The 24,540-nt window shown below is 38.3% G+C and overlaps 3 protein-coding genes across 6 annotated transcripts in view; all 3 read left to right on the top strand.

The window, feature by feature from the left end:
* The first annotated feature begins 2,171 nt into the window (after window positions 1–2,171).
* Window positions 2,172–6,639, top strand: LOC116261891 (putative pentatricopeptide repeat-containing protein At3g11460, mitochondrial). Its single transcript, XM_050080057.1, has 2 exons — window positions 2,172–2,717; window positions 2,803–6,639. Exon 2 carries the CDS (start codon window positions 2,886–2,888, stop codon window positions 4,731–4,733), a length of 1,848 nt encoding a protein of 615 aa, XP_049936014.1. The 5' UTR covers window positions 2,172–2,717; window positions 2,803–2,885; the 3' UTR covers window positions 4,734–6,639.
* Window positions 6,640–6,922: 283 nt separating this feature from the next.
* On the top strand, window positions 6,923–17,725 carry LOC116261731 (uncharacterized). Its single transcript, XM_031640551.2, has 15 exons — window positions 6,923–7,151; window positions 7,264–7,357; window positions 9,030–9,208; window positions 10,358–10,408; window positions 10,778–10,834; window positions 11,822–11,942; window positions 13,972–14,038; window positions 14,199–14,240; window positions 15,765–15,870; window positions 16,035–16,145; window positions 16,645–16,716; window positions 16,829–16,930; window positions 17,014–17,060; window positions 17,168–17,195; window positions 17,350–17,725. The coding sequence occupies exons 1-15, from the start codon at window positions 7,134–7,136 to the stop codon at window positions 17,440–17,442; spliced, it is 1,188 nt and encodes a 395-aa protein (XP_031496411.1). The 5' UTR covers window positions 6,923–7,133; the 3' UTR covers window positions 17,443–17,725.
* A 1,877-nt stretch (window positions 17,726–19,602) lies between these two features.
* The window catches only part of LOC116262963 (isoamylase 3, chloroplastic), a 32,191-nt gene continuing 27,253 nt past the window's right edge, over window positions 19,603–24,540 (top strand). The window contains exons 1-4 of one of the 4 annotated variants that reach the window (XR_004174546.2): window positions 19,603–20,056; window positions 22,003–22,057; window positions 22,158–22,223; window positions 23,750–23,898. Coding sequence is in view for 3 of the 4 variants with exons in the window: in XM_031642516.2 (XP_031498376.1) it covers window positions 19,914–20,056; window positions 22,003–22,057; window positions 22,158–22,223; window positions 23,750–23,898 (413 nt within the window). In the remaining variant the exon portion in view is untranslated. The remainder of the gene's footprint in view (window positions 20,057–22,002; window positions 22,058–22,157; window positions 22,224–23,749; window positions 23,899–24,540) is intronic. The other 3 variants (XM_031642516.2, XM_031642513.2, XM_031642514.2) reach the window with 3 other exon arrangements.

The raw sequence follows: 24,540 nt of genomic DNA, 5'->3' as shown, positions 1-24,540 counted from the left end.
AGAATAATAAGAATAACGTACTTCAAATTCCGCTGAAAATTGCCCTTCTAAACCAATAGAGGCAATTGGCCTCGCATCAGCAACGACCAATGACTTGTTCTAATAAATGTTAACATAAGTACAAATCTTAACTTATCCAGTTATTGTCACCTATCACCCACATTGTTGATGGGCTTCAGAATCTCATTCAGCTGGTTACTTTCAATCATAACGATATGTTACCAAATAGCTGACAACATATATATATATATATATACCTAGGTCATGGCCCCACCCCAACCAACTAATTGAAAAAAAAATTACATTACAAAAATTGAAAATTTTTAGTTGGGTAATGTATTTTTTGGATTCGGGTTTAGTTTAGCCATACTCAAATAAGTTCGTTGAACCGTTTGGCCCGTTCCTGAAAAAAATCTTCGCTCCGCCTTTATATATACATATATATATATATATAGCTTCTTCATGGAATTTTTAATATTTTCAAGCAACTCATGCAGTGATTGAACAAGAGAGACAAAGACAATAGCTGAATAGCTGTATTGTACTCGAGCGTGCAATGGGCCTTTGATCTTGTGATGAGCTGAAAATGGTCCCAGCCCTGGCAATGTGCAGGCCTTGCGACGTTGTCCTGGACGGCAGCTTCCCATGTGGATGCACTGTTCACCTCCAACAGTGATACTAATAGCTGTTTGATGTGCGGGGAAGAGCGAGCTCCTACATTCTGAAGCTGAATGGTGCAGTACTACTGCATCCACAGGAGATACTGATGACACACAGACATAGAGACACTTTATTGGCAGTAAGTGATCAGTGTGGCATCTCGTTGTCAAAAATAGTACGTTCAGTGGGTTCAGAAATGCTTCACTGTCTCATTGTTCGCAGGGAGCGTGACATGGTTTGAACGACAAACTTTGTGCCATAATCTGGAAATGGAACTCACATTTTTCATTTACTGACTACCGCCCAAAAGAAATCTCAAGTCAAATCATATCAAAAACCCATGAAATGAGAGGGTATTTCTTTTCTTCTTGACTAAAATTTTCACTAAAATTGTGGGTCGGTGACGAATAATGAAGAATTATCAGCAAAACTGGGGCTTGAACTAATCAGAAATTTGGAGTCCAATTTTGAGAGGATATAGCCAAATGGTGGTTGTCTAAAAAAAAAAAAAATTCTCTTCGATCTTTATTCAACCAAACGAATTTAAATTCGGACTTCAACTGATACAAATTAGGTAGAAACAGTCAGATACTTGAAAGCTCATCTCATGTGGGGCTGGCCGATATGAGGATGGTGGGCTCCTCTTCCTCAGTGGCTAGGCCTGACCTTTTCTTAAACGAGGTCAGAGTAATCGCCCAAGAAATTTTAGAAATCATTGTCTGTGGATTTGTTGTTTCAGAATTCAAACTTTATGGATGCCATCTCCGTGGTTCAAGACATTCACATTCGGTTTTTAAATTAGTTTATTCGAATGTGCAAACCATATTGTATAACAGTTAAATCATGGAATTTTCAAAAGATTCAATTTTTAAGGTGTACTTAGTGACAAAATTGTTATATATATATATATATATATAGGTAGAGAGTTTTTCAACTTTTTTACATAAAAAAAATTGTTTTTCTCTTTTTTGGATGCCTCTTGCTTTCAGTATCTGGTTACGGTGACATGTCAAATTGTTCCAATAGTGGAATTCCGTCTACACCCTACTGTAAATGATAGCATGAAGCATTGTGTTTCTCTGTTGCCCTATTGAGAAAATTACCAACATGAAGTTACTTTGATATCTAATAACTGTGAGTAGTTCCTGTGCAAACCCACTTGTCTGGTAACCCTATTCTGGCTCAGCTCTAGCTGGTTGATTGCCAGGTACAATCACTGTCATACTCAGTCACTTGAACATCACAAGCTAAGTAGAGAATAATTTACAGAGTCGTCGAACTCAATCCTCTCCATGTTGTTCCTATGTTGGTAGTCTGCACATAGTCTGATGGTTTGGGCTTATTGGGTGCAGAGGCTTACAAACGAGCTGTTAAGCATAAACCGTGTGTTTCGTATCAATTTACAGAAGAACTGTTGAGATCTTCATTTGATTTTTATTGGATGCAGTGGAGCGCCTCAAGCAAAATCTGTCAGCAGCATCTTCATGTGAGTTAAATTCTGTCGGGTTGTTGGTTTTTTTACATTATCTGCTGCAATCTCTGAAATAGATTGCTAACTATCTGAGTTGGTTAAAAGCTACCGGATTCCTGTAGCTGCCGGACATTGCTGGATGGATTTTATAAAATTCCCGTTGCTAAAAACCGTCACAATAGATACATTAGCGACGGTTTTCGTTAAACCATTTGTAAAGACGTTCACCAGCGGTTTTTGAGGTTTTTAACGATGGATTCTCGAAGAACTCTGTCCTCCACCATCGGCATTTGACAGATTTCAATCTCATTTTCCTCTTTGGATTTTATTTTTAGAAATTTTATTTCATAGCCATCACACAAAGGTGAAAAACCATCGCGCGAATTTCATCTCTTGGATCTTCATCCGATTTTATTTCGTGGAAGTCAAATTGGGTTTGAGGAGGAAGAGGAAAAATCCAATCTCATTTATGCTTGGTTTTACGAGAGAGAGGGATCAGCACAACTCATTCAAGCTTCTTCCGCGCCGTACTTGCATGAAAGATTTGGGGTTTAGGATAAAAAAAGTTGGAGGTTCAATTCTTTCGGTAAGTTTTACACCGATCTAGAGGTGATTGGAGAATCACTCACTCCCAAACAATGGTTTCTCCCTGAATTGAATCATTGCAACAGGCAGCATTGGCGGTCATTGCTCGAAGAACGAGAGCGAGGCGGTTTAATGCTCATGGGCAACTTGGTTGCTCCTCCTCAAGCCTATGCTGGGGAAGTGTTCTGCCGCGTGGAACTCCCGGCTGAAATTGTACGCGCAGGAGGGCCGCTTCTTCCAGGCCCTCCAGCTCTACTGTCAAATGCAGCTTTCTGGTGTCCCACCTGATGGGTTCACTTTCCCTTTTGCCATTAAATCATGCGCAGCCCTGCAACTGCCGAAAACCGGCGAGCAGCTCCACTCCTGCGTAATCAGGATTGGATGTGGCGCGGAGTTGTTCGTCCGCACTGCACTGATTGCGATGTATGCGAGGTTTTCACGAATCCGAGATGCACGCGAAGTTTTTGACGAAATGCCCCGACGGCAGAATCTCGTCTCTTGGAACGCTTTGATTGCGGGGTACAACCTCAACAAGCAACCCTTGGAAGCTCTGGTCTTGTTCCGTCAAATGCACGTCCTGGGTATCGAGTTTAATTCGATCACAATGCTGGGTTTGGTCCCTGCTTGTGCTAGGCTTCAGGATCTGGAAACCGGTAGATGCCTCCACGGTATTAATATCAAGAACGGGGCTGATTTGGACGAATCTGTCGCTAATTGCTTCATAACAATGTACGCGAGATGCGGTGACATGCATGATGCCCGTCGGCTGTTTGATGCGTTGCCTGAAAAAAATATAATCACTTGGAATGCACTGATTTCCGGATATTCACAGAACGGGCATGCTGATGATGTACTCCGCCTGTACCGTGAAATGGAGAAAGTTGGTGCTGAAGCTGATGCGGTTAGCCTCGTCTGCATACTTTCTGCTTGTGCATCTCTTGGAGCTCAGAGTATTGGGCGTGGGATTCATGAACATGTCATCCAGAAAGGTTTCCAGTTCAACGTTTTCCTAATGAATGCCTTCATCAACATGTATGCTAGATGTGGCAATTTGGAGTTAGCGCTCAAGTTGTTTGATGAAATGCCCCAGAAAAATATTGTTTCATGGACTGCAATAATCAATGGTTATGGTATGCATGGTTTAGGAGACATGGCAGTTGATCTTTTCGATAGAATGATAGCTAGTGGTATTCAAGCTGATTCTATAGCATTCGTGAGTGTTTTATCAGCTTGTAGTCATGCAGGATTAGTTGATAAAGCTTGGGACTATCTCAAATGCATGAAGAAGAACCATGGATTAGAGCCTCGGCTGGAACATTATGCATGCATGGTCGATGTTCTTGGACGTGCAGGTCAGATAAACGAGGCTAGGAACTTAATTGATGCAATGCCAATGAAACCGGACGGTGCAGTCTGGGGAGCATTGCTTGGTGCTTGCAAAATCCATCGCAATGTTGAGATTGCAGAGATTGCTGCTGCAAATGTTTTCCAGCTTGAACCAACCAATGTTGGGTACTACGTATTGCTATCAAACATATATGCTGGCTTGCGAAATTATGAAGGGATGGCAACAGTTAGATGCATGATGAGAGAGAGGGGGTTGAGAAAACCGCCAGGTTGCAGCTACATAGAGTTGCAGCAGAGGGTTCACATATTCTTGGCAGGCGATAGGTCTCATCCCCAGGCTGAAGCAATATACAAAATGCTGGATAGGTTAGAGGAATTATTAAAGGAAGCTGGATATGTAGCGGACATGAGTGAAGCTCTCTATGATGACAAAGATTCAGAGTATGAGATGCTGGCAGTTCACAGCGAGAGGCTGGCAATTGCTTTTGGGCTTATGAATTCAGAGCCTGGAACAAGAGTTCTTGTCATCAAGAATCTGCGAGTATGCATTGATTGCCACACTGCAATAAAGTTTATGTCAAAGGTTGTTGAACGGGAGATTGTCGTCAGGGACGCCACTCGCTTCCACCATTTCAGGAATGGTGACTGCAGTTGCAAGGATTTCTGGTGAAACGCAAGAGCTTACTAGATGGTTGATTTTGGCAAGTTAATTTTTTTTTTTACAGAATCTGTTAAACATGAGGTTTCCCATAAAGTTGGTTGAATAAAATGATAATGAGAGTACGGCTGGTAAAAGAATTTAGCACTGGAAAAGAACTTACTCAAATAAATGTTGCCAACGAGGAGGAATTTCATTTGTCAGCTGGGCTGTGGTAAAAAGGACCGACTTTTTATGTAATTCCAATGTCAAAGATCTGTGGACCATCATCAAAACGGAAAACGAACGGTTACGTTTCATGAATATCTGTGAGTTTCTTATTGGCAAAGAAACATTGATTTTCTCCGATTCAACGAATGGATAAATGGAAATACATAAGCGTGCCATGGTGATTGACAGTTCAAAACTTCAAATGATAGCTGGTTTCAGTTGTTGAATCAAAGCCAAACCAAGAAATCAAAAGCATCTCTTGTACGGAAGAGCCTGCTGAATGGGATAACAGAAAGAGTTTCACCGATGCCAAATATGCTGTATCTTTTCACTTTTTCAGAAAGCGGAATTGACGATGGCTGTCAAACGGCTGAATCAATTTCCTCTGCTTGAAGAATGCAGTTGCAGCTGAAGAAACCAGTTATGACGTTGACTACGAACTTCCGCTTTTCAAAAAAACAGTTTCCAACCCTGCAGGCAAGCGCCTATATTAGAGTTTCTTGTTGGGAACTTGAAGACCCATTAAACGGCATACCTAATGCAGGTAGAAGCACATGTTTGCAGTCAAGTGTCATTTCAAAGGCTGTCGTGTGTACCCAATGATTGGTGCAGATGCCACCCCATCTCGTCATGGCTGTGTCCGCAAGATTCAAGAATGAGGAGTTGATGGTCATCTGATTCGAATCTGAGTTCTATAGAGGGTTGATCGATAATGTAACGTCTACAACGCATACTGCATAAAAACTAAGTGCAGGATAGGGAAGTGCCTGAGCAAGCTCTTGTCAGCAAGTGATTACATACATGAACGTGAATTATAGGCATAAACTGCGGATGCACATAGACATTCTGGACAAAATGATTTATATGTGTGCATAGATGGAACATGTTTGTGCTTGACTGGACCTTGTACGTGAACATTGATGGCGTTCCTTCTCTCTATAAAGTCAGCTGATCTGCAGCTCTGAAAACCGAGCTCTCAAACGAATATTTGCTGTGAGCAAGTCCTCCACAAGACCGAGTGGGGACGGTGGTTGTGGAATTCTTGACAAGTACGTAGAACCAACATGTTTGGACATAATGTTGTTAGATTGTGGTCCATGCAAGGGTTTGTCAAATTAATAAAAAGAATGCGAGATTTATCATTCAAGACCCATGATGCCTTCATCCGAGAAAAAGTTCATAAAGCTGAAGAGGCTTCCTCTTTCGAGTTTTTACATGTCACAGGAAAATCAACATGGTCAGGTCTCCCACTTCAAACATAGTTTCTTCATTCTTGGAACAAAAAGGGATTCATGAAGCACTTCAGGCTTTGAATTGCCTCAAAAAACTAAGAAGCAGGCGACTTTACTGAAAAATAGAGTGCAAGTGATTCCGAATCTCAGTTTTCCACCAAATCTACACAAAGTTTGGTGGAGTCAGGTCCTAAAAGAATGTCTCATTTACAAACAACGATGGACGAGATCAAAAACTTCGGGCTCACTTGAATCCAGGCCACGTCCACAAAAAAAAAAAAAAGTTTCAGTTTACAACCATGGATTCGAGCAGAGATTTCAGGCCCACTTGGATCTAAGTAGGAGTATGTTAGACCCGAATCAGTTGGAACTTGGCGGAGGGCGGGACCCTAGCTTTCATGGCACAAGCATGATTCAAATTCCTTCCTTGCTTGTTACTCTTTGCATATTCAGTCACTTTAGGTGTTCTACCATTGCTCTCGTGGTATCCAAGTCAATTCAGATACATAAAAGATTTGGGTCAACGTTTTAACTTAGAGTTGATTTAGATCCGGCTTGTAATCAACCGACATGCAGTATAGATCATATTTGGATCCGAACTCGAGTTCAGATCAACTGAGTATCAAATTAATAGGGTTTCTGATTCGGATCCCGAATCCAACAAAATCCCGCTCACCTCTTACTCTTTACTAGTTGGCCAAATCGAGCCGTCTCCACCAATGCAAAAAGAGCGGGGGCGCGGAAAGAAGGGCGCCGTTTCGGCCCCACTCGTTTCGGGCGCCAACCATCATTGAAATCGCATCTGCTCTTTGTCTCTCCGCGGTCCAACCCCGTCGTTTGAAAAGGGGTACGCCGCCCTCGTCCACTTTGTTCCTCTTCTTCCTCCGCCCCCTAACCAGAGCGCCCCCCTCCGCCGGCCACTCTAGACTCTCCCTCTTTCTCGCTGGCGAGCAGGCGAGGGCGCTCCATAATGGCGCTGTGTTTCGAGGTTGGTTTCATTCCGATGGCGGTTCCACCCTTCAGTTTCATTTCGTCCTACGTCTTAAAGCTTTCTGAGGAAAATTTGGGGTTGATTTCATCTCACCCGTGTTCTTTTTTAGGTGTTAGGTAAGTTCAATCGTGCTCGTGCTGCGCAGCTGACTTTACCGCATTTTGTTTGCCACACTCCGCTCTTTATGCCCGTAGGGACACAAGGTTAGCGTGTATTGTTTTCCGTTCTGTATTGCTTTGTTGTCATTGTCTCTGTTGTAAGCTGCACGTGCCATGTTTAGGCTTACTGTTGATGGCTATGGATCGATTGGGATGCTTTTTGGAAGTAGAGGTATATGTAAGAAAGTAGCGTTGGTCGTTGTAGATGGTGGCTTCATAGCATTAGGACAAGCGCATCATTGTGTTATATGGGTATATTAAGAGAATCCAAACTATACGATGTATATATCCTCCAGTGACTTCCACGCTTAGGTTTAAAATGTTAACGAACAGAAGAAAAGGAATCTGCTGGTGCTGCTAGAGAAATGGGAGAACCCCTCTTTGGATTTGTGCACAAGTCATTGCTTTAAGGATGCAAGATACGGGTGGGTGGATTCTGGAAGCTGCGGGAGTGAAGAGGGAAAGATTGCTATAACAATAGAGTTGTCCTTTGGATTTACTTCAACATAATTGTCCTTTTATTTTAGTGCCCAAGTAAGATCAGATTACACTCAAATTGAAGCGTGTTTTTGAATGAGGTAGTGGAGTTCTGGATGTGCTTGAGAGCAGAATGTTGCATGCATGGGAAAATTGTAAATAAGTGGAGAAACCCTTGAAAATTGAAATAATATCAGAACGAAGAAGTTTAATAGTTTATATCAGATTATCAGTTACTAATTTTATACTTAATGTGGTAATCCACATCTTTAAGCATCAACTATCAATTTTGGCTTCAAAATTTGGCTACTGAATTTCATTTTTCTACAGCAAAAAATGATATTGAAGAATGTAAACCTTCCACTTCAACAGGTAGACTGCCTGAACCGAAATGGAAAATTAGACGAGCACTTGTGGTATCTGTCTGAGTTTCTTGCTGTAGTCATGCTATGGGTGCTCTTCTGTGCAAAAGTAAAACAAAAAGTTGGTTGCCATGTCCTCTATTTCGTTTGCACATTTTAAAGATTTGGTCATTCTCTTTGCTGTGGTATAATTTTGTATACTTTTGGATGTAAGATACTTATACAGTACATATTGTTAATCGTCCCCTAGTAATGCCTTCCGTTGGAGGTATTGGTTCTCTTTTTCTTATTGGCTAACTCCTTCATTGCTTGCATTTTCTGCTTTGCTGTTGTTGCTTTAGTTATTCTTGCCTTTGCTTAGGTTATGTTGATTGGTGTACTTGGTTATGAAGTAGATTTTGACTGGTTCATAGTCTTCTGCTGGTATGGGTCCTCAATGATGATGGGTCATGGATTTGTTGTTTGATGTTGCCTGTCAGTGCTCTCTCCTATCAGGACTCAGGAAGTTATTTCTTATACATAAGGATACTTTTTATCCATTTCCAGGTTTTTTTACTATTTATGGTGTTTTAGGGTATGGTAGGATGCTAGTCATAATTTGAGCAGTTGGCGTATAGATACTTGACCAACATAATGCTTTTCATTTTTCTTATTCTTTCATGATGTTCAAGTACTTGACCAAAAAAATGCTTTTAACACTTCTTTTCTTTTTTCATTTCACAGCTTTATGATGTTTGCACTACAAGATTTCAGTTGCAGTTTTTCTTGATTTTGGCAGACAACTGTTTGTATGTTGGAAAATGGAAAGTCTTGGACTGAAGGCTTCATGTGTTTATCAGAAGACTTCCAGTTTGTTGACAAAAGAAGTTTATTTTCAGGTACTATCAAGGGTTTGACTAGTTGCCAACTGGAAGATATTGGTTGCCAAATTATACTTGGAAACACATACCATTTGGCGCTTCGTCCAGGTGCTGACCTAATTGATGAAATGAATGGGCTTCACAAATTTATGAACTGGCCAAGGGCATTGCTTACTGATTCTGGTGGCTTTCAAATGGTAAACCCACTTCCCTTTTTCTTCTTTTTCCCCTGGTTGAGATTCATAGTCATCGATTTATTTTTTGATGTTTGTGTTATTTCTCATTTTTTTTAAAAGTTTCTAATTTTTAGTTCTTTTTAATTTTTAAAAATTGGCCATATTTTCCCCTTTTTTTCAAGCTTGCCGTATTATGCTTGAGAAAATCCTGGCATTTAAAACGCGACAAGGTTTTTTGTGATATATATGCTATGGTGCCCCTGTACCCATTTGATGTAATCATAGTGATTGTCAAGTGGGTAGAAGATTATAATCCATGGGTCACACTAAGATATCTGAGATCTGACATGATTGGCTAGGAACATTTTAATCTCAGAAACTATGGATGCTGGTACTTAGGCTCCCATGTAGCTGTATGCATATCTGAAAATGGAAATTGGCTATGTAAACATAAACAAGTTCAAGTTTTTATCATCTATTCCTATTTCCTAAGACATTAAAAGGAAAAGCCTTCATGCTTTAGTTTCTTTTCCAGGTATATGAGAATCCTTGAAATACTTGACTACTGAAACTAGGTAATTAAATGCAAGACTATATACACTCTGCTTCTAAGCATAATGGTTTAAGTAGCCTGGATTGAAAAATTGAATACATTGAGAGTATGGTTTTGTCAACCTATGAACAGTGAGATTATGTGGGAAGCAGATCCGTTTTAGAAAGTGAATGAAAGATAACTGACAAGTGACAAGCTACAACAAAGGAGATTTTTCTTTTTATAACAGTGAAATGAGAGAATGTTGAGTGTGGTTCCTTCTCATGATGCCTGTGTTGTGCTTTCTTATGAGGAAAATTATCTGACATGAATATGGGACCATCAACACTGAATTGTCTAAGCAGTGAGCAGTTAAGCTGTAAGCTAGATTTTTATACTTTAGTGTGGACACTTAAAGCACAAAACTTAGTTGCTGATCTTTGCTGTAAATTGCTGTCTCTTGCAGTCTTTGGAATATTGAACTGCACCTTTTCACTAAAAGACTGATCACCTAGTTCATTGATAATTGTTTTCTTCCTTTTCTTCCCTTTTTTGTGATTTCTATATCTCTGGGTCTAGATAGTTTTCTTCATGTCAACCAAGTGTATTAACATGCTTTCTTTTGTTTCGGCCACTAGGTTTCTCTGTTGCATTTAGCTGATATAACAGAAAAAGGTGTAACATTCCAGGTATTTTTCTCATCTCATATTCTGAAGTTTTCCTTTTTTACATGGTGCAGTAAATTTACAAAGCTTATCTGTCAACTAAAGATGCTCGTATGAATTTTTCCTGGCAAGTATAGATTTATTCTTCTCTTTTGTCTACTGTCTCTGGACTCTGGAGTACCTAAGCATGCTTTCTATGTAGATGAAATGAGATGTGAGAGATATATGCTGCTTTCTATGTAGATGAAATGTGATATGAGAGATATTTCTGAATTCCTATGTGAAACGTGAAACATGACTACTAGCAGACAAATTTTATATTTTTTTAATCAGTATATTTGATAGAACAATCATCTTGATGAAATTAACTTCTTTCTTTTGAGTTAATCTCAGTCACCTGTGGATGGGAAACCAATGCTGCTGACACCTGAAGAATCAATTCAAATTCAAGTATGTGATCGTACTATTAAGTTTTTTTCAGCTTAGAGTACCTTCTTGCAGTTTTTTTTTTTTTTAATTTTTATTTAGATACTCCATACTTGTGAAATTATATACCTTAATATCTTTATTTGGTTTCAACATGTTAGGATCAATGACCTAGAAGATTAATTGATATATTTCAACCTTGTCCCTGCAGAACTTTTTATTTTTCATTAACGTGAAAGTCCTTTTAATCCAAAGCACATCATGGGGATTGAAGGAGCTTGTTCACAAAAAGGGATCTTCATTTCCCAATGGAAACATACATTTGAGTTGCTGGAAGAAGCTAGGAAATTGGGAATGGAAGCAATGCTTCTCCAGTGGATCTTCATCATCATTCAAGTCCAGATGATGAACTGTTGGAAGATCTAAGGTGTCTTTCTGAATTGTAGGCTGACTTAACTATTGACCATCCCCAGATCAGATCTTTCATGTGCAATCAGGGTGGTAAGCCAGCTCGTGCATGCACCCTGGAGGTCACATTTGGAAGCTGTTTATAGGATTCTTTGCAAAAAGCATTACCTTGATAAGGGGAAGTGAGGAAGTATTATATACATGTTTCAAAATTGACCTTTATGATAAAAGCAGCAATTTTTTAATTACGGATCTATAGTAAGATAACCTTTATGAAGCAGATAATATACCTTCAACAAGTGTAGTGGAAGGGAAGAATAGAGAACAGGAATAGTGCATATGCTGCTACTTGGACACCGTAATGATTTTTGGAGCATAAGTAGCATGCAGTTCATGCTTAACATAAATTGAGTCATATAATGCTTAAGCCATATTTAATGTCTGATTGGGGGGATTGTGCAATTGATGGTATTGCCAACCGCTATTCATATACTCGCAGAAGGTCATGTAATTTGTCTTGGAATATATTAAGGAATGACTTCTCCTGTGTTTTGATAATTATACTTTATTTTCAGTGTCACAATCTCTGTCATGTCTTTGCAGAATAAAATTGGGGCGGACATTATTATGGCCCTTGATGATGTTGTAAGAACAACTATTACAGGTCCTAGAGTCGAGGAGGCAATGTACCGAACACTTCGTTGGATAGATAGATGTATTGCTGGTAGGTGATTCTGTTAATTATTTACTTAAACAAAGGCTTCTTCATTTTTGTTCAAAGACAACTGCTGTATTATTTCATTCTCTTCTTCTTGTTGAATTTGGACGACCTTTATATTGTGATGTGTTGGTTTCTAACTTTTTGTCACATCATTGATTTTTCAAATGATCTTATTTGGGCTTCTAATGGGATGTGCATCATGCTATCATTCTTCAACCTTATATGTGCTTGTGTCCACCTAATGTGCTGTTTGTAAGAATGCACTAAAGTGGCAGCGCTGTGCAGCCTGTGTTTGTGGCCTGTTTGTGGACCTAGTTTTTGGTAATGCATTTTTACAGGGATACTGGGCTTAGATAGTTGATGGGTCAGGTTGGACCATTTTCTAGATTTGTATGCATGTAGATATGTAGATCAATTTGTGTCACAGATATTGCAATATTTTTGAAAATATCACAATATAAACATTAAAAATGAGGAAAAAGAAAAAAAATGACAAAAAATCACGATATTTTGAAAATATCGGCAAAAAATATTTATTGCGATATTATCGTGATATTAATGCAATTTTATCACGATAAAATCACATTTTTTTCGCCACTGAATTTTTGTGCTGTTTGTATGTTCTTGCGTATGGTTTTAAATTTTTAACTCATAAAAACTGCACCTGATGAATTCTTTTGCTAAAGAAGGGTATCACGTGTTAAAAGTAAAGAAACGAAGGGTATTTTTTGAACTGAAATTTCCTTTTAATGTTTAAAAAGGTACTTAACTCTAACTTTTAGTGAATAGGGTTTATTAACTTTACCTTTCGTGTGAGACGTGAGAGTGGAAGCTGTGTCTTCCAGTTGCGCCTAACCTTTTACCAAGTGTTTGCCTCTTCGGTGAGGGTTTGAGAAGTGAGGAAGCTGCGTTTGGTGTGTGAGGGTTTGAGGAGTGGCGAGTGATAACCTGCGTCGATGGTGAGGCTTGCTGGAAACCCAGAAAAGCATTCCATCCGGCGCTTCAGCCATTAGGTAACTTGTGTGTTTGCCTTTTTCGTATGTATTAGAGTGCCAGTTTCCATTTTCTAATTTTCATGTCTTGCTTATCTAGTTAGTTTTTTGATGTTTTTATATTAGTTTCTCATTTATTTTATTTTTACTTAATTTTGATGACTTTTTATTTTTTTAAAAATCGCCGAGATTCTCCTTATATTTTTCCAAGAAAAAACAGTTTACTGAAATATACCCGAACAATATTTGTGACAATGGATCAAAGTAGTTTTTTTCCTTCCTTTTCCTTTGTGTGCTTGGAGAGGGGGCATTTTGTGGTTTACTGCAGATCTGAGTCGTTTCTGTAGGATTTCAAATGGTATGAAAACATATTAGAGATGGCATTGCTGTTGTTTCTTTCTCCTTTCCATGGATGGTCTTTGTATGCTTGCTCAGAGAGAGAGAGAGAGAGGATTCTTTAATTTTTTTGCTTAACTTTTTCCTTTTTTCTATTTTAGATGAAATTCTTTCTTTCTTGATAACCAAAGCTAAGCTATAAGATCAAACCGCCAAAATTACAACTTTTCTAGATTTTGAGTAACTGACTCATTTTCATAAAGTGGGTCTGTAATTTGTTTGTGGCTTTGGTTAAATGGATGCCTGTATGTGCATATGCATGGAGATACTTGGATGAATTTGCAGAAAGTTTGAAACCCTTTTCTATGGCAGCTTTTAGTAGTTAGAAATTAAATAAAATTACCTTGTATTTCAAATATCAATCTGGTTTACTTCCTGTGTTTCTGGGTAACTTGTCCTTCGGCTATCAATTCATGTGCACTCAATTCTAAATCTTATGCAAAATATTCTCCCCGTCTTGAACTTTCATAGTGTGCTTGCAAGGAAACCACTGATCCTAAATATTCATTAAAAGCTGTCTTGTAGATAATTTTGCTTACCACTTCATTCATAGTATCTCTCTCTCTCTGCCTCTTTGAACTGGGAAACCTGACTCTAAGATTCTTTTCCTACACATGATATCTACTGTCTACCATGGATTGCAGCTCATAAGAGGCCTGATGAGCAGAACTTATTTGGTATTGTTCAGGGAGGGCTAGACCCTGTTCTCAGGTGAAAAAAAAAATCATTTTTTGGTTATTTGATTACACATGAGAAACTTGCCTGTTAAGTTTGATTGGCCAAGGATTTTTTTTTGCTGCAAAATTCTCAGTATTTGCAAATATATGGTTTTACATTTCTTTCTTACTTTGATTCTTCTATGCATTTGCAGAGATATATGTGTGAAGGGCTTGGTTAAGCGTAACTTGCCTGGGTATGACCATCTCATGTTGAATCATATGTCTTATTTTTGCTTGATTTTATTAGTTAGTTCAACCAGTAGTTGCTTTATAGGATTAACGATGAGTTCCATACTTGTCAAGAATATATCACTTGTTACACATTTTTATGACATTAAAAGCTTTTATAAGTTATCTTCTGTTTTTTGTTCTTTGTGCTTCATGCATTCTAGTCTTGGTTGCAAAAGGCCTAAAATGAAGCCAAAGAAATAATGCTTTATTTTTCTGCAATATACTGCACATTTATCTCTGTTATTGTCTTTTGGCAGAGCATAAACTTATAATCGAACTTGTCCTAGAACAGAAACTCGTGTTGGTTGTCTATGTTTCTTTGTTGTTGAAGTGCATACATGAATGTTTTCAGTTCATACTGGAACCAATCATGCCATATTGTTTTTCCCTAAGGAACTTCTGCTAAATTTTTATCTGATAATTTTTTTGGTGGAATATATAAAGAATTGAAGTAATTTTTGGGGAAAATTCTCTTTAGCTTTTCTATTTCATCATGTGTGTATTGAATATGCCTGAATTTTAATAACTGTACAGTGTACACCTTGCGGGGTTGATATCTCAGAATATGCCTATACCCTTCTGTTTTGACAGAAAGTTAGTAGAGCAAGTCTTCTAGTTAGCTGTGCCTTTTTCTCCTGAAGCTGTTTTAAGATCTTTCCAAAGAGTTGCAGATAAGAAAAAAAAAAGTCCATTATTTTGGAGGACATGGAAAACATCCTCACATGGTGATGCTTACTGAAACCTAATTACTTAAACAGTTTGATGTGGTTGCCTGAGAACTATGTAGACTTTCAATCTTTGCACTCTATAGAAGGTGCTGAGCTACGTTTATTATCATGATTGCATAGCGTGATAAGTGATGCATCAAATTATTTTGATTTGCTAAGTGCTCTTGAAATTTTGTGTTTCAATGTTGCGGTATTTTGTGCTGCTTTATGGCTAGACTTTTGTGTACAAGATGTTGACAGACAAAGATGACCTTGACAAGTAATAATTTTTGTATATAAACCACACAAGAAAACTATAATGATTGTGAACCACCCTTAATTATCACCTAGGATTAAGATCAATGAAGAATTTCCTGGGACCAATTACCATGCATATTTCTCCTGGAATATCTGCCTTCAACTTACATTATCATATACGATTGTGAACCACCCTTTATTATCACCTAGAATTACAATCTATGAAAAGTGCCCTGGGGCCGATTGCCTGGCATATTTCTCCTAAAATATCTGCCTTCAACGGTTCAACCTGCACCATCATTTTGCTGTGTATGCTAACCATCGTTGCATGTAAATTTTCAGGATATTTTATATATTAGATAGGGTTTTGCTTTTTAGTGCTTGACTAGAGCAAAATTAGTGCAGCGTAGAGTGGAGTGGCCTTTAGCATAATTCATAAGTCATAACTCTCTCTAGGTATTTAAACTCTGCGTATTAGACATTGAAATGAAATCACTTATTTACTTATTCTTTTTGTGACAGCTATGCTATTGGTGGTCTTGCAGGAGGTGAAGAGAAAGATTCCTTTTGGCGTGTTGTTGCTCAATGCACTGCTGCATTGCCTGAGGACAAACCACGCTATGTTATGGTCAGTTCCATTCTTATCTATTAATTGAATTGATCAGTAGCAATTCTAGAAGCAGGAACCTGTACATAGTGTTTTGTAACACTTAAAAGTTCTATACTTCTATACCGTGAATGTTCACTGTGCATTATTCAGTCGCATAACATTATATATAAATTGCCTTGCAGGGTGTTGGTTATCCACTTGACATTGTGGTTTGCAGTGCTTTAGGTGCAGACATGTATGACTGTGTTTATCCTACACGTACTGCACGATTTGGCACAGCACTAGTGCCTGAGGTGAGAATCTTTAGCTCTCCGGATAAATCTTTGGCTTCGGTTGTGCAGTTATGTCAGTGATTGGACATGGTGGCAGTCTTAAGTTGCATAAAGTTTGTGGTGCTTGTGTTGCCACTGCAGCATGGAAATATGTGCAAATTTAATATGGGTCAATGTTGTGGCCATATGTTGATAGCATGTTCTCCAATTACTTGGCTCTTTTTGGAAACTGACAGGAAACATCAAGTCCTTATCATGAGCTATTGCCATTCTAATCTATTCAGTTGGCTGAGCTTTTTAGTTCATCTTGGATCAAACCTGTTGGAAGGTTCTTCAATTGTCCATATTATTCTGCAGAAGAGTTAAGTCAGCAATCTTTTGGCCTGTCCTCAAAGGCAATGTCAAGAGTTTGTGAATGATCAGACATGAGAAGAGTTTCAACATTCATGCAGCTTTACTGTTCTTTTATATGGTTGCTCTTATGCATTTTAACCATCAGATGCATTTTTGAGTCATGTAGGGTCTTCTGAAGCTGAAGCATGCAGCAATGGCTGATGATATTCGCCCCATTGATCCAACATGCACTTGTATGGTGTGTCCTAATTGATATTTAAATGAAGGCTTGGTATAATTTTCATAGCAATTGCTGCTGACATAAACTGTATCTAGGATGCTAAGCATCTTCTTTATTGATTTCTATGCAGGTCTGCCAGAACTACACAAGAGCTTACATTCATAACCTTGTAACAAAGGACGCTATGGGATCTCAGCTTCTAACATACCATAACCTGGCATATATGATGAGGGTATGAATTATTCCAGGATTAACTTTTTAAGTTGACATTTTAGTATGCTACTTCTTGTGCTGATAGCAAGTCCTGCTTTGCAGCTCAGCAGTGACTTGCATACATCAATTATTGAAGGCTGGTTTCCAGAGTATGTATACCTGTTTTCTTTTTTTTTTTCGTTTTATTCTTTCTATTCACTGTGAACTTATATGGATAAATGACAGCTTGTCCTGTTTTTCTTAAACTTCTTTGCAGGTTTGTTTGCAATTTTCTGAAATTGCAGGTATTACTTTTAGCTTTCCTCTCCATTAGTTGTGTATTCTTCAATTTCCGCTGTTGTAGGGATTGATGGTTCAGTTGGCCATTCTCATGCTTATTGGTAGCTCCTAAAAGGTAAGCTGCTGAAGTAACAGTTTCTCATACGTGCATGCTTGCAGTTCCCAAAGGGTGATGTGCCGGAGTGGGTTTGCAATGCCATGGAAGTTGCTGGCATAGATATCTCTGAATGTTGTGCACCATTCTGTTCCTAGGACTAGTTAACAGCCTCATATTTTTGTTTCTTTCAACCTTCGCCTTCCAGCTTGGTGAAATGGTATAGGACCTGGGAGAATTTCCCTTTCGCAGCATAAATTTTGTAGCTAATATGCTGCACTTGGCCACGTTGAGAATGATATATTTGGCGGAAAAGCGGTCAATTTATGGCTCACACAACCAATTTGTTCATTGAGCTTCACATGAAATAGATGTCCAGAAAGATCTCTTCATGTGGCTTTTTCTTGATTCAGAATGTAATTCCATGTCTTTTTTTTTTTCTATGGTTGATCTTTGTCTCTTTTCACACACACGCACTCACACACACACACACACACACACACACATATATATATATATATATATAGAGAGAGAGAGAGAGAGAGATGTCAGGGTCAGGATAACCACTGTGCGACCTCATCTGAATTTCCGTATGTGGATATTTTCGGATCGGGGCAGGCACGTCCAGGCCTGCCGCCAAGCTCGATGGAAAGCTACGTCTACCCAAATCTAACCCTATGGACTCGAATCAGATGTTTCTCGAGGCCTACCATCCTCTACCAAGCAATTTTCGAGAAAAAGTCATTTGCCAAAAGATAGAAGTACAGAGCACTGGTGGGACAATTGAGCTTTTGTAAACGTCGGTTTCAACAGGTTATCTTTTTTTATGAAAGCTTGCTTTTTTGCGATACTTTGTTCCTTACAAATAACACAAAGAAGTATGGATGATTGCGAACAGGTTCTCGAGTACTCTTCTAAAGCTTTTTATCTTTGGTCTTAAAAAAATGAGGTATATTCCGCCACTAGCTCTCTACAAGTGGCCCTGCGTCCTGCCTTACAAGACAAAGGAGCACCTGGCCCTCCGCACGGACCCACAAACTCAATGCACATAAAAAAATCTGCCTCATAACATTTAATGAAGCCTGAGAGCATCAAATAAACAAGCCTTCGCTGCTGATCGCGAGCTTGGTTTTCTTATGTGCAAGCTTCTTGCCCATATAAAAGTGCCAATAACGCGGGCATCATTCAGGGTGACCGGTCTTTCTGAAATGGTAGCTCGTGCTTAACTCAAAGATTTGTCTGTAAGAGCTGATATTTTGAGCTTGAACAGATGAACGACTAGTTTCTTCGTGTACCAAAAGCTTCTGAAAATAATTTCAAGTATTTTTAAATGTTGCCATCCATATGTTGTGCAACATAATATGACAAATGAAATGTATTGTGGTGACATATTCATGAAGCAAATAACTATATTTGTAGACCTTATTGACACATTGACCTCTGTGTTTCCATTTGGGTACTTTTAATGAGTGTTAGAAATTGGATTCATTTAATTGATAAGTTGTACTTTTAAGAAGATAACAAAAGCCTTACTGTGGAGCAACAAAAGAATTAAATTCGACTTAAAGGAGTGTAAGTGCAACGCAGAAATATGCCTACTGTTCTTGAATCGAATATGAGTTTGGAATAAAGAGCAACTCAGAAAAGAGTGTCATCTATCGAATATCCAATCGAAAGGTCTCTTTACTGCTTTGCTATTACAACAAAAGAATGCTAAGGTTTTGGACGCAGAATCATTGAAAAGAAAGCTTAATTTCTGAAAATTTTATAATTCACCGCTGGTGTTTGGGTTCAAAAAATACAAAAACCCCCATTTGATGTAAAAAGGAGACCCAAATTCCATAGAGGTAAGCACCCAAAAAGCAAGCCGTTCTATAGAATGAAAAGTTATCAACTTATCATAGGTGGGTTTCATAGAACAAGTCATAGATCCTAAGCTGATCTGAAATCCTTTTTATGTGCCGTACATAAACTTCTGGGGCTTTCCAACCTATTAAAAAAATGAAGATATAAAATCCTATTGTGTGACCAAAATCTAAGATTTGAGGTCCTAGGAAAAGAGTCTCACTTAATTTTTTAAATCTTGGTCACATCATATCTCAAATTTGAGGAAAACAAACGTCCTCAGAAAATTTAGTAAATTGAACATGCTTATACTATTTTTATTAGAAAATCAGCCCATTTTGCTAATATGTTCGCTGAACTGTGGAAACCGTTGCAACATGCGGGGAACTCGTGCAGCCATTCCAGGCGTCCATCAGTACTTGGGGAGTGAGGAATCGGCGGGAGCCTTAATTTTAAGACGACAGCTTGTTGCACAAGAGTTCATGCTCAAGAAGCTTCGCGAGCCATCAGCGCTCTCAAGAAAGGAGGGAAGAAGAGAAAGGTTGCGCGGAAAGAGGAGCCAAAAGCCCGCGAAAAATATCCAAAGAGAAGACGATGGGTTTGCCCACGCGTCTTTCAGAGAAGGTGTCTCCGTGATTCCCCCGACCACGTGCGACGTGAGGCCCCACCGGCGGTGACGGGGGAACGGGACGGGAGCTTCAAGAAGAAGGTGGCTGCAGAAAGCAAGCAAATTCCGATTCCCCGAGAAGAATCCCATCCGACGTAAATCTGCTTTTGTTGCGCAATGGACGCTTTGATCCTTCCTTCTGCTTCTTTTCGCGAAGCGGAACGAATTTTCCGTTCATTATCACCTTCTCCTCTTCCTTCATCGTTCGCTCGCAGCAGCCCCAGAGTTGGCGCTCATGGTGGCCGCCGTGGTTCGACGACGTGAGTGATTATTGCTACTTCACTGGCTTCCTTCTGTTGTTATTTGTTGGGGTTGTCTTCCTTTGTCTTTCTTTTCCTTGCTTCGTTTCAAGGAGAATCTAACGTATTGTTGGAAGTCCGTAAGTTTGCTTGTCCGAGAGGAAGAATGCTTTCGCTTCTTCGGCTGTGCATACGATTTGGATTGCGCACTGAATCCGTCCGGTGATTGAATTTTACGCGATCTTTATGAATTTATGAACGGCCAACATGGAACTTCCATTCGAGAAAGCAGTAGTCCAGACGATTCTGGAATAGACAATCATAATCCATCAAACGTCACGCCCTTCGTTGATTCTGAAGTCCCCGACCACAGTGTACAATTGTAGTCTTCTTAGTGACAGCCGTTTAGCAAACGGCTAGTGGATCAATATTGTTTCATTCATCCACGATTGCAATCACATGTTGTTTCTTCTTATTGCGGTTCATAAATAAAAAGGACTGTTAATCAGATGAAGTCGCGGATTATAAATATCTGGATTTCGACCTGCAGGTTGTATCTTTTTTTTGCTTGGGATTCTACGTTGGTTTTGGACTCCTAATTCCTATTTCATAAATCCTGATTCCTTTGTTGATTAATTGCACGTCCAAACTTTTTGCCCTAGAGATATATAGGGTTCTTACTTGATGCCGTTTACCATCTAAGACGGGATAGTTCAATTCTTGGTTGGGCTTGCAAATCCAACTACACGGATGGATTGGACCTGCAATATCAAATGCGATATTTTGAAAAAAAAAAGGGAATCAACAAAATTTTTATGCAGATCGAATTTAATAAGAGTTATCACTTTTCAGATTAACGGTCTTATTTTTCTTGGCTCATAGAATTCCACCTTGACATAGATTTTCATGGTTCTTGTATTGAATTTCAAAGTCTCTGTCTCCACATTCGCATAAGGCGAGACGCACCCAGATGACAAATATTGGTCATATATGCACATACATACACACACGCACACTCTTTCTCCTTCTCTTTCTAGTAAAGCTGTTAGTACGTTTTTCTTGAAACTCACAATACAAATGCAATCGACATGTTTGAATTCGAAAGCCTAAGGGAAAAAATAACTCTTTTTTTTATATACACATCTTATTTTATATAGATATGAAAATGGATGGTTCGAGCCTTCTTGGCTTATAAGACCCCATCTTTATGCTAAAAGACATGACATTCGTTTTGGAATCCTAGGTTTTTAATCACAAAGAATACAATTTATTTTACAGAAAACATACTTAGATGAAACTATTTAATCAGTTTGTTGCATTCAGAAAGTGTAATAGACTTTTCTCTGTTGTACGGTTTTTCTACTGTTCTAACCATTGAATGTGTTTGTCATAGATTATTTAGTCCTTTCAGACCAAAGTTTTTATGGAAGTGAAAGATCAATGGTTCAAAATGCAAATTGACATGACAGTTTGAGAGTTTTGTTTCAAAAGGTTGATATGATCCAGTATGTCAATTGGTTGCATAGAAAGGGATGGAAAGATGTATTCAGCGTTTTACAGAACCAAGACTTTGAACTCTAACCTACTTGGTCCGAAGCTTTATTTAGAGGTTAGGCAACCTTTGCTTTTGTTCTGCAGGCAGATTCCTTGTACTGCATGCATTAAGAGAGCTTAATTCTTTCGATACTGTATGGAACCTTCAGATAACAAATTCGAGCCTGAATTATGGTGTTTCTTCTGCTGTTGTGAAGCCAAAATTCTTTGGCAAATTGAACAAGGGTTAGATGAGTTTTTACCTGCCATGCATGTCAAGTGAAATCAATTTTTAGCTACAGTGCACTTCAGATGTCTATGGCTCTATGCTATACGTCAACTCTGGTATGACATTTCCTTGCTACATTGGTAAACCCTGGCAGGAACTAAGGCTGCTAGTGAATAATTTTTATGTTTTGGCATGTACAATACAGGTTGAAGTCAGACATAATATGTCCTGATGAGAGACAATTGAGCATCAATAAGAAGGCATGTGCATTCATCACAGTGCGTCATTTAAATGCAACTGCATTTGCTCTTTTTCCAGTTGTGTAATTGAATAATCTGTCCAATTGTGTATGCATTTCAGGTATTCCACTTCAGGTGCAGTGCTGCTAACACTTACGACCATCCATCACAAGAAACTCTCCTAGAGGTAACAGTTAACACACGAATTCTCATTTATTAGCTGGAGTTTAGTTGAATGTCCTACTTATTCCTAGCATAATATCATGACTATAATGATGTTAAACTCTGGTCAGCTCAAGGGGCTTTGAGTTGTTGAGAGTTTGATGTTAAATAACTTTGAGGCTGCAAAACAGTATTGACTTTAACATGATTAGTGTACCTTTTCAAATGAAAACGCTTCAGTTTGTTTTTACGTAGGGCACTGTCAAACATAAAGTATCATTGTATCAACAACTTTATGGATTCTTAAGTATCCGTTTCTGATGGTTTCTAAGTATCCTATACCATGGGATCTTGTCAAATTCAACTGAATTTTGAACCTCACTCTAAATCTTGTAAAAATGATACACAGTGCTTCAGGCTATAAAAATTGAAACATCCATGCCTCGACTCTTCATGACTGAAAGCCTGCAAACGGTAGCTGTTATCCTAACTTATGACATGGATAGCTTCGATATAGGTCCAGTATAAGTCCGAACTTTTTTCAGCTTTCTCCTACCTCAAGTATAATAGGAGGCACAGTAAGCCAAACAAAACTTCTTGAATTTATTGTCTTTTTCAAGCTCTGGAGGATAGCCTGAAATAGGATTCTCCTCTTGTGTTTTAACATGGTCTATATATATATATATATATATGTGTGTGTGTGTGTGTGTGTGTATATAGGATCCTTAGTTTATGCTTCCAAGTATGTCACCAGATGTGCCTTCCAGTTTTTTGACAATTTTTTTTGTTTTTCATAGTTCAACTATAGGTATGGAGGCAAACAACATGAAACTGTAGTACATAAATCATGAAAATCTGAGGGTAAATTGGATTTTATAAGCTAAGAAAGCTAAGATCATTAAATGACAATTAATGGGTCGGCATAGAGAATGCATATAATAAAACCTCAGGTTATTTTCAATGGCCAGATTGTATGTCCAACGAGAATAAGGAATGTTGAAATGCTAAAGTATATATTTTTCATTTGAACTCCTAATACCATCTGAATAGGGAACTTTGATATGCCAAAGTATGTACCTTTTATTGGATGACTAAAAAAATGATTGTTTCATCACTGCAAATAAGAGACAAGAAACATTAAAGGGCTAAAACACAATCAATTGAACAGTACTTAGAATGTAAACTAGTTAGCTGCTAAATTGCTAATGGACTATGTGGATGCCAACATCAATATCTCTGTTTCCCTTTCTTGGGATTTTTTCTGCCCATTCAGAGTTTTGTCAAAGAACTGATCATAGGCACAGTTGCTATCATAAATTTAATGTGTCTAATTTGAGGCTGCTGCTCTCTTATCTGATGGATTAAATTGCATCATTGAGAATGCCGATTGTAAGGAATCTATTCAGAAGTTAAAAGTCTCCGATTGTAGTGCTAGATACTGCCTTTTCCTTGAACATCTTGACTATTATCTCTTGAATTGACATTCACATTCATTAAATGGATAGTACGTTTGGTATCATTTTTTTTTTTGGTTTTGCATTTTGCTGTCAGGAAGAGATTCCTCAAATGTCTACGTCATTGAACACTTCTCCTGGTCGTCCAGTTCCATTAGGAGCATCAACGGTTGAGAATGGAATAAATTTTGCACTTTTTTCGCAACATGCAAGATCAGTCATACTTTGCTTATCTATTGAACAAAGGTAAATTCTGCTTTAGTTCTCAATGACTTCAAGAAATCAAAACCTAATTCATGAGCAAGCTACCTTAGTGGAGAAGTATTTATCTTTACTATTATGTAACCTGATATTGCAACTGTTCATATAACAAGTCAATTTCAACATTCTCCGACTATTGTTCACATAGGTGCAGTAATATTTTTAAACATCAAGAATACAACCTCTAATGCATTATTCTTATAATTTTTGTTGATTTAATTGCTCACATGATGTAAACTGAGGGTAACACAAAACATCACTACCCCACCACTGGTTTTTTTTGTGGGTTTTAGGATCATTTCTCATTTTATGGGTGTAAAAAATAACGAAATATTTTATTGTTATTGTGCCTTGATGTCTATCTCTACGAAGCTTGTCTAGTTGAGAAGTCTCTTCATGTACAGGGGCGTGCATATTAGAGGGCCTTCAAAAACTTTGTTATGTTAAAAAGAGTGCAATATATTATACTAGCAATCATATTTTTCTGTTAAAAAACAAAGCATATTAAAATTGATTACCATTATACTTGAGATGAAAACTAAAGGAAAACCATTATTCTATCATTTGTATCGTCTAAATGCCAGTTGGTGGGAATCAAAGTTTTGGAAATCTGTCATTTTGTTTCTC

The sequence above is a fragment of the Nymphaea colorata genome, chromosome 10, assembly GCF_008831285.2.
Source record: "Nymphaea colorata isolate Beijing-Zhang1983 chromosome 10, ASM883128v2, whole genome shotgun sequence".
Classification (NCBI taxonomy): Eukaryota; Viridiplantae; Streptophyta; class Magnoliopsida; order Nymphaeales; family Nymphaeaceae; genus Nymphaea; species Nymphaea colorata.
Note: the sequence above shows the minus strand (reverse complement) of the source record. Positions and strands in the feature narration are given on the sequence as shown.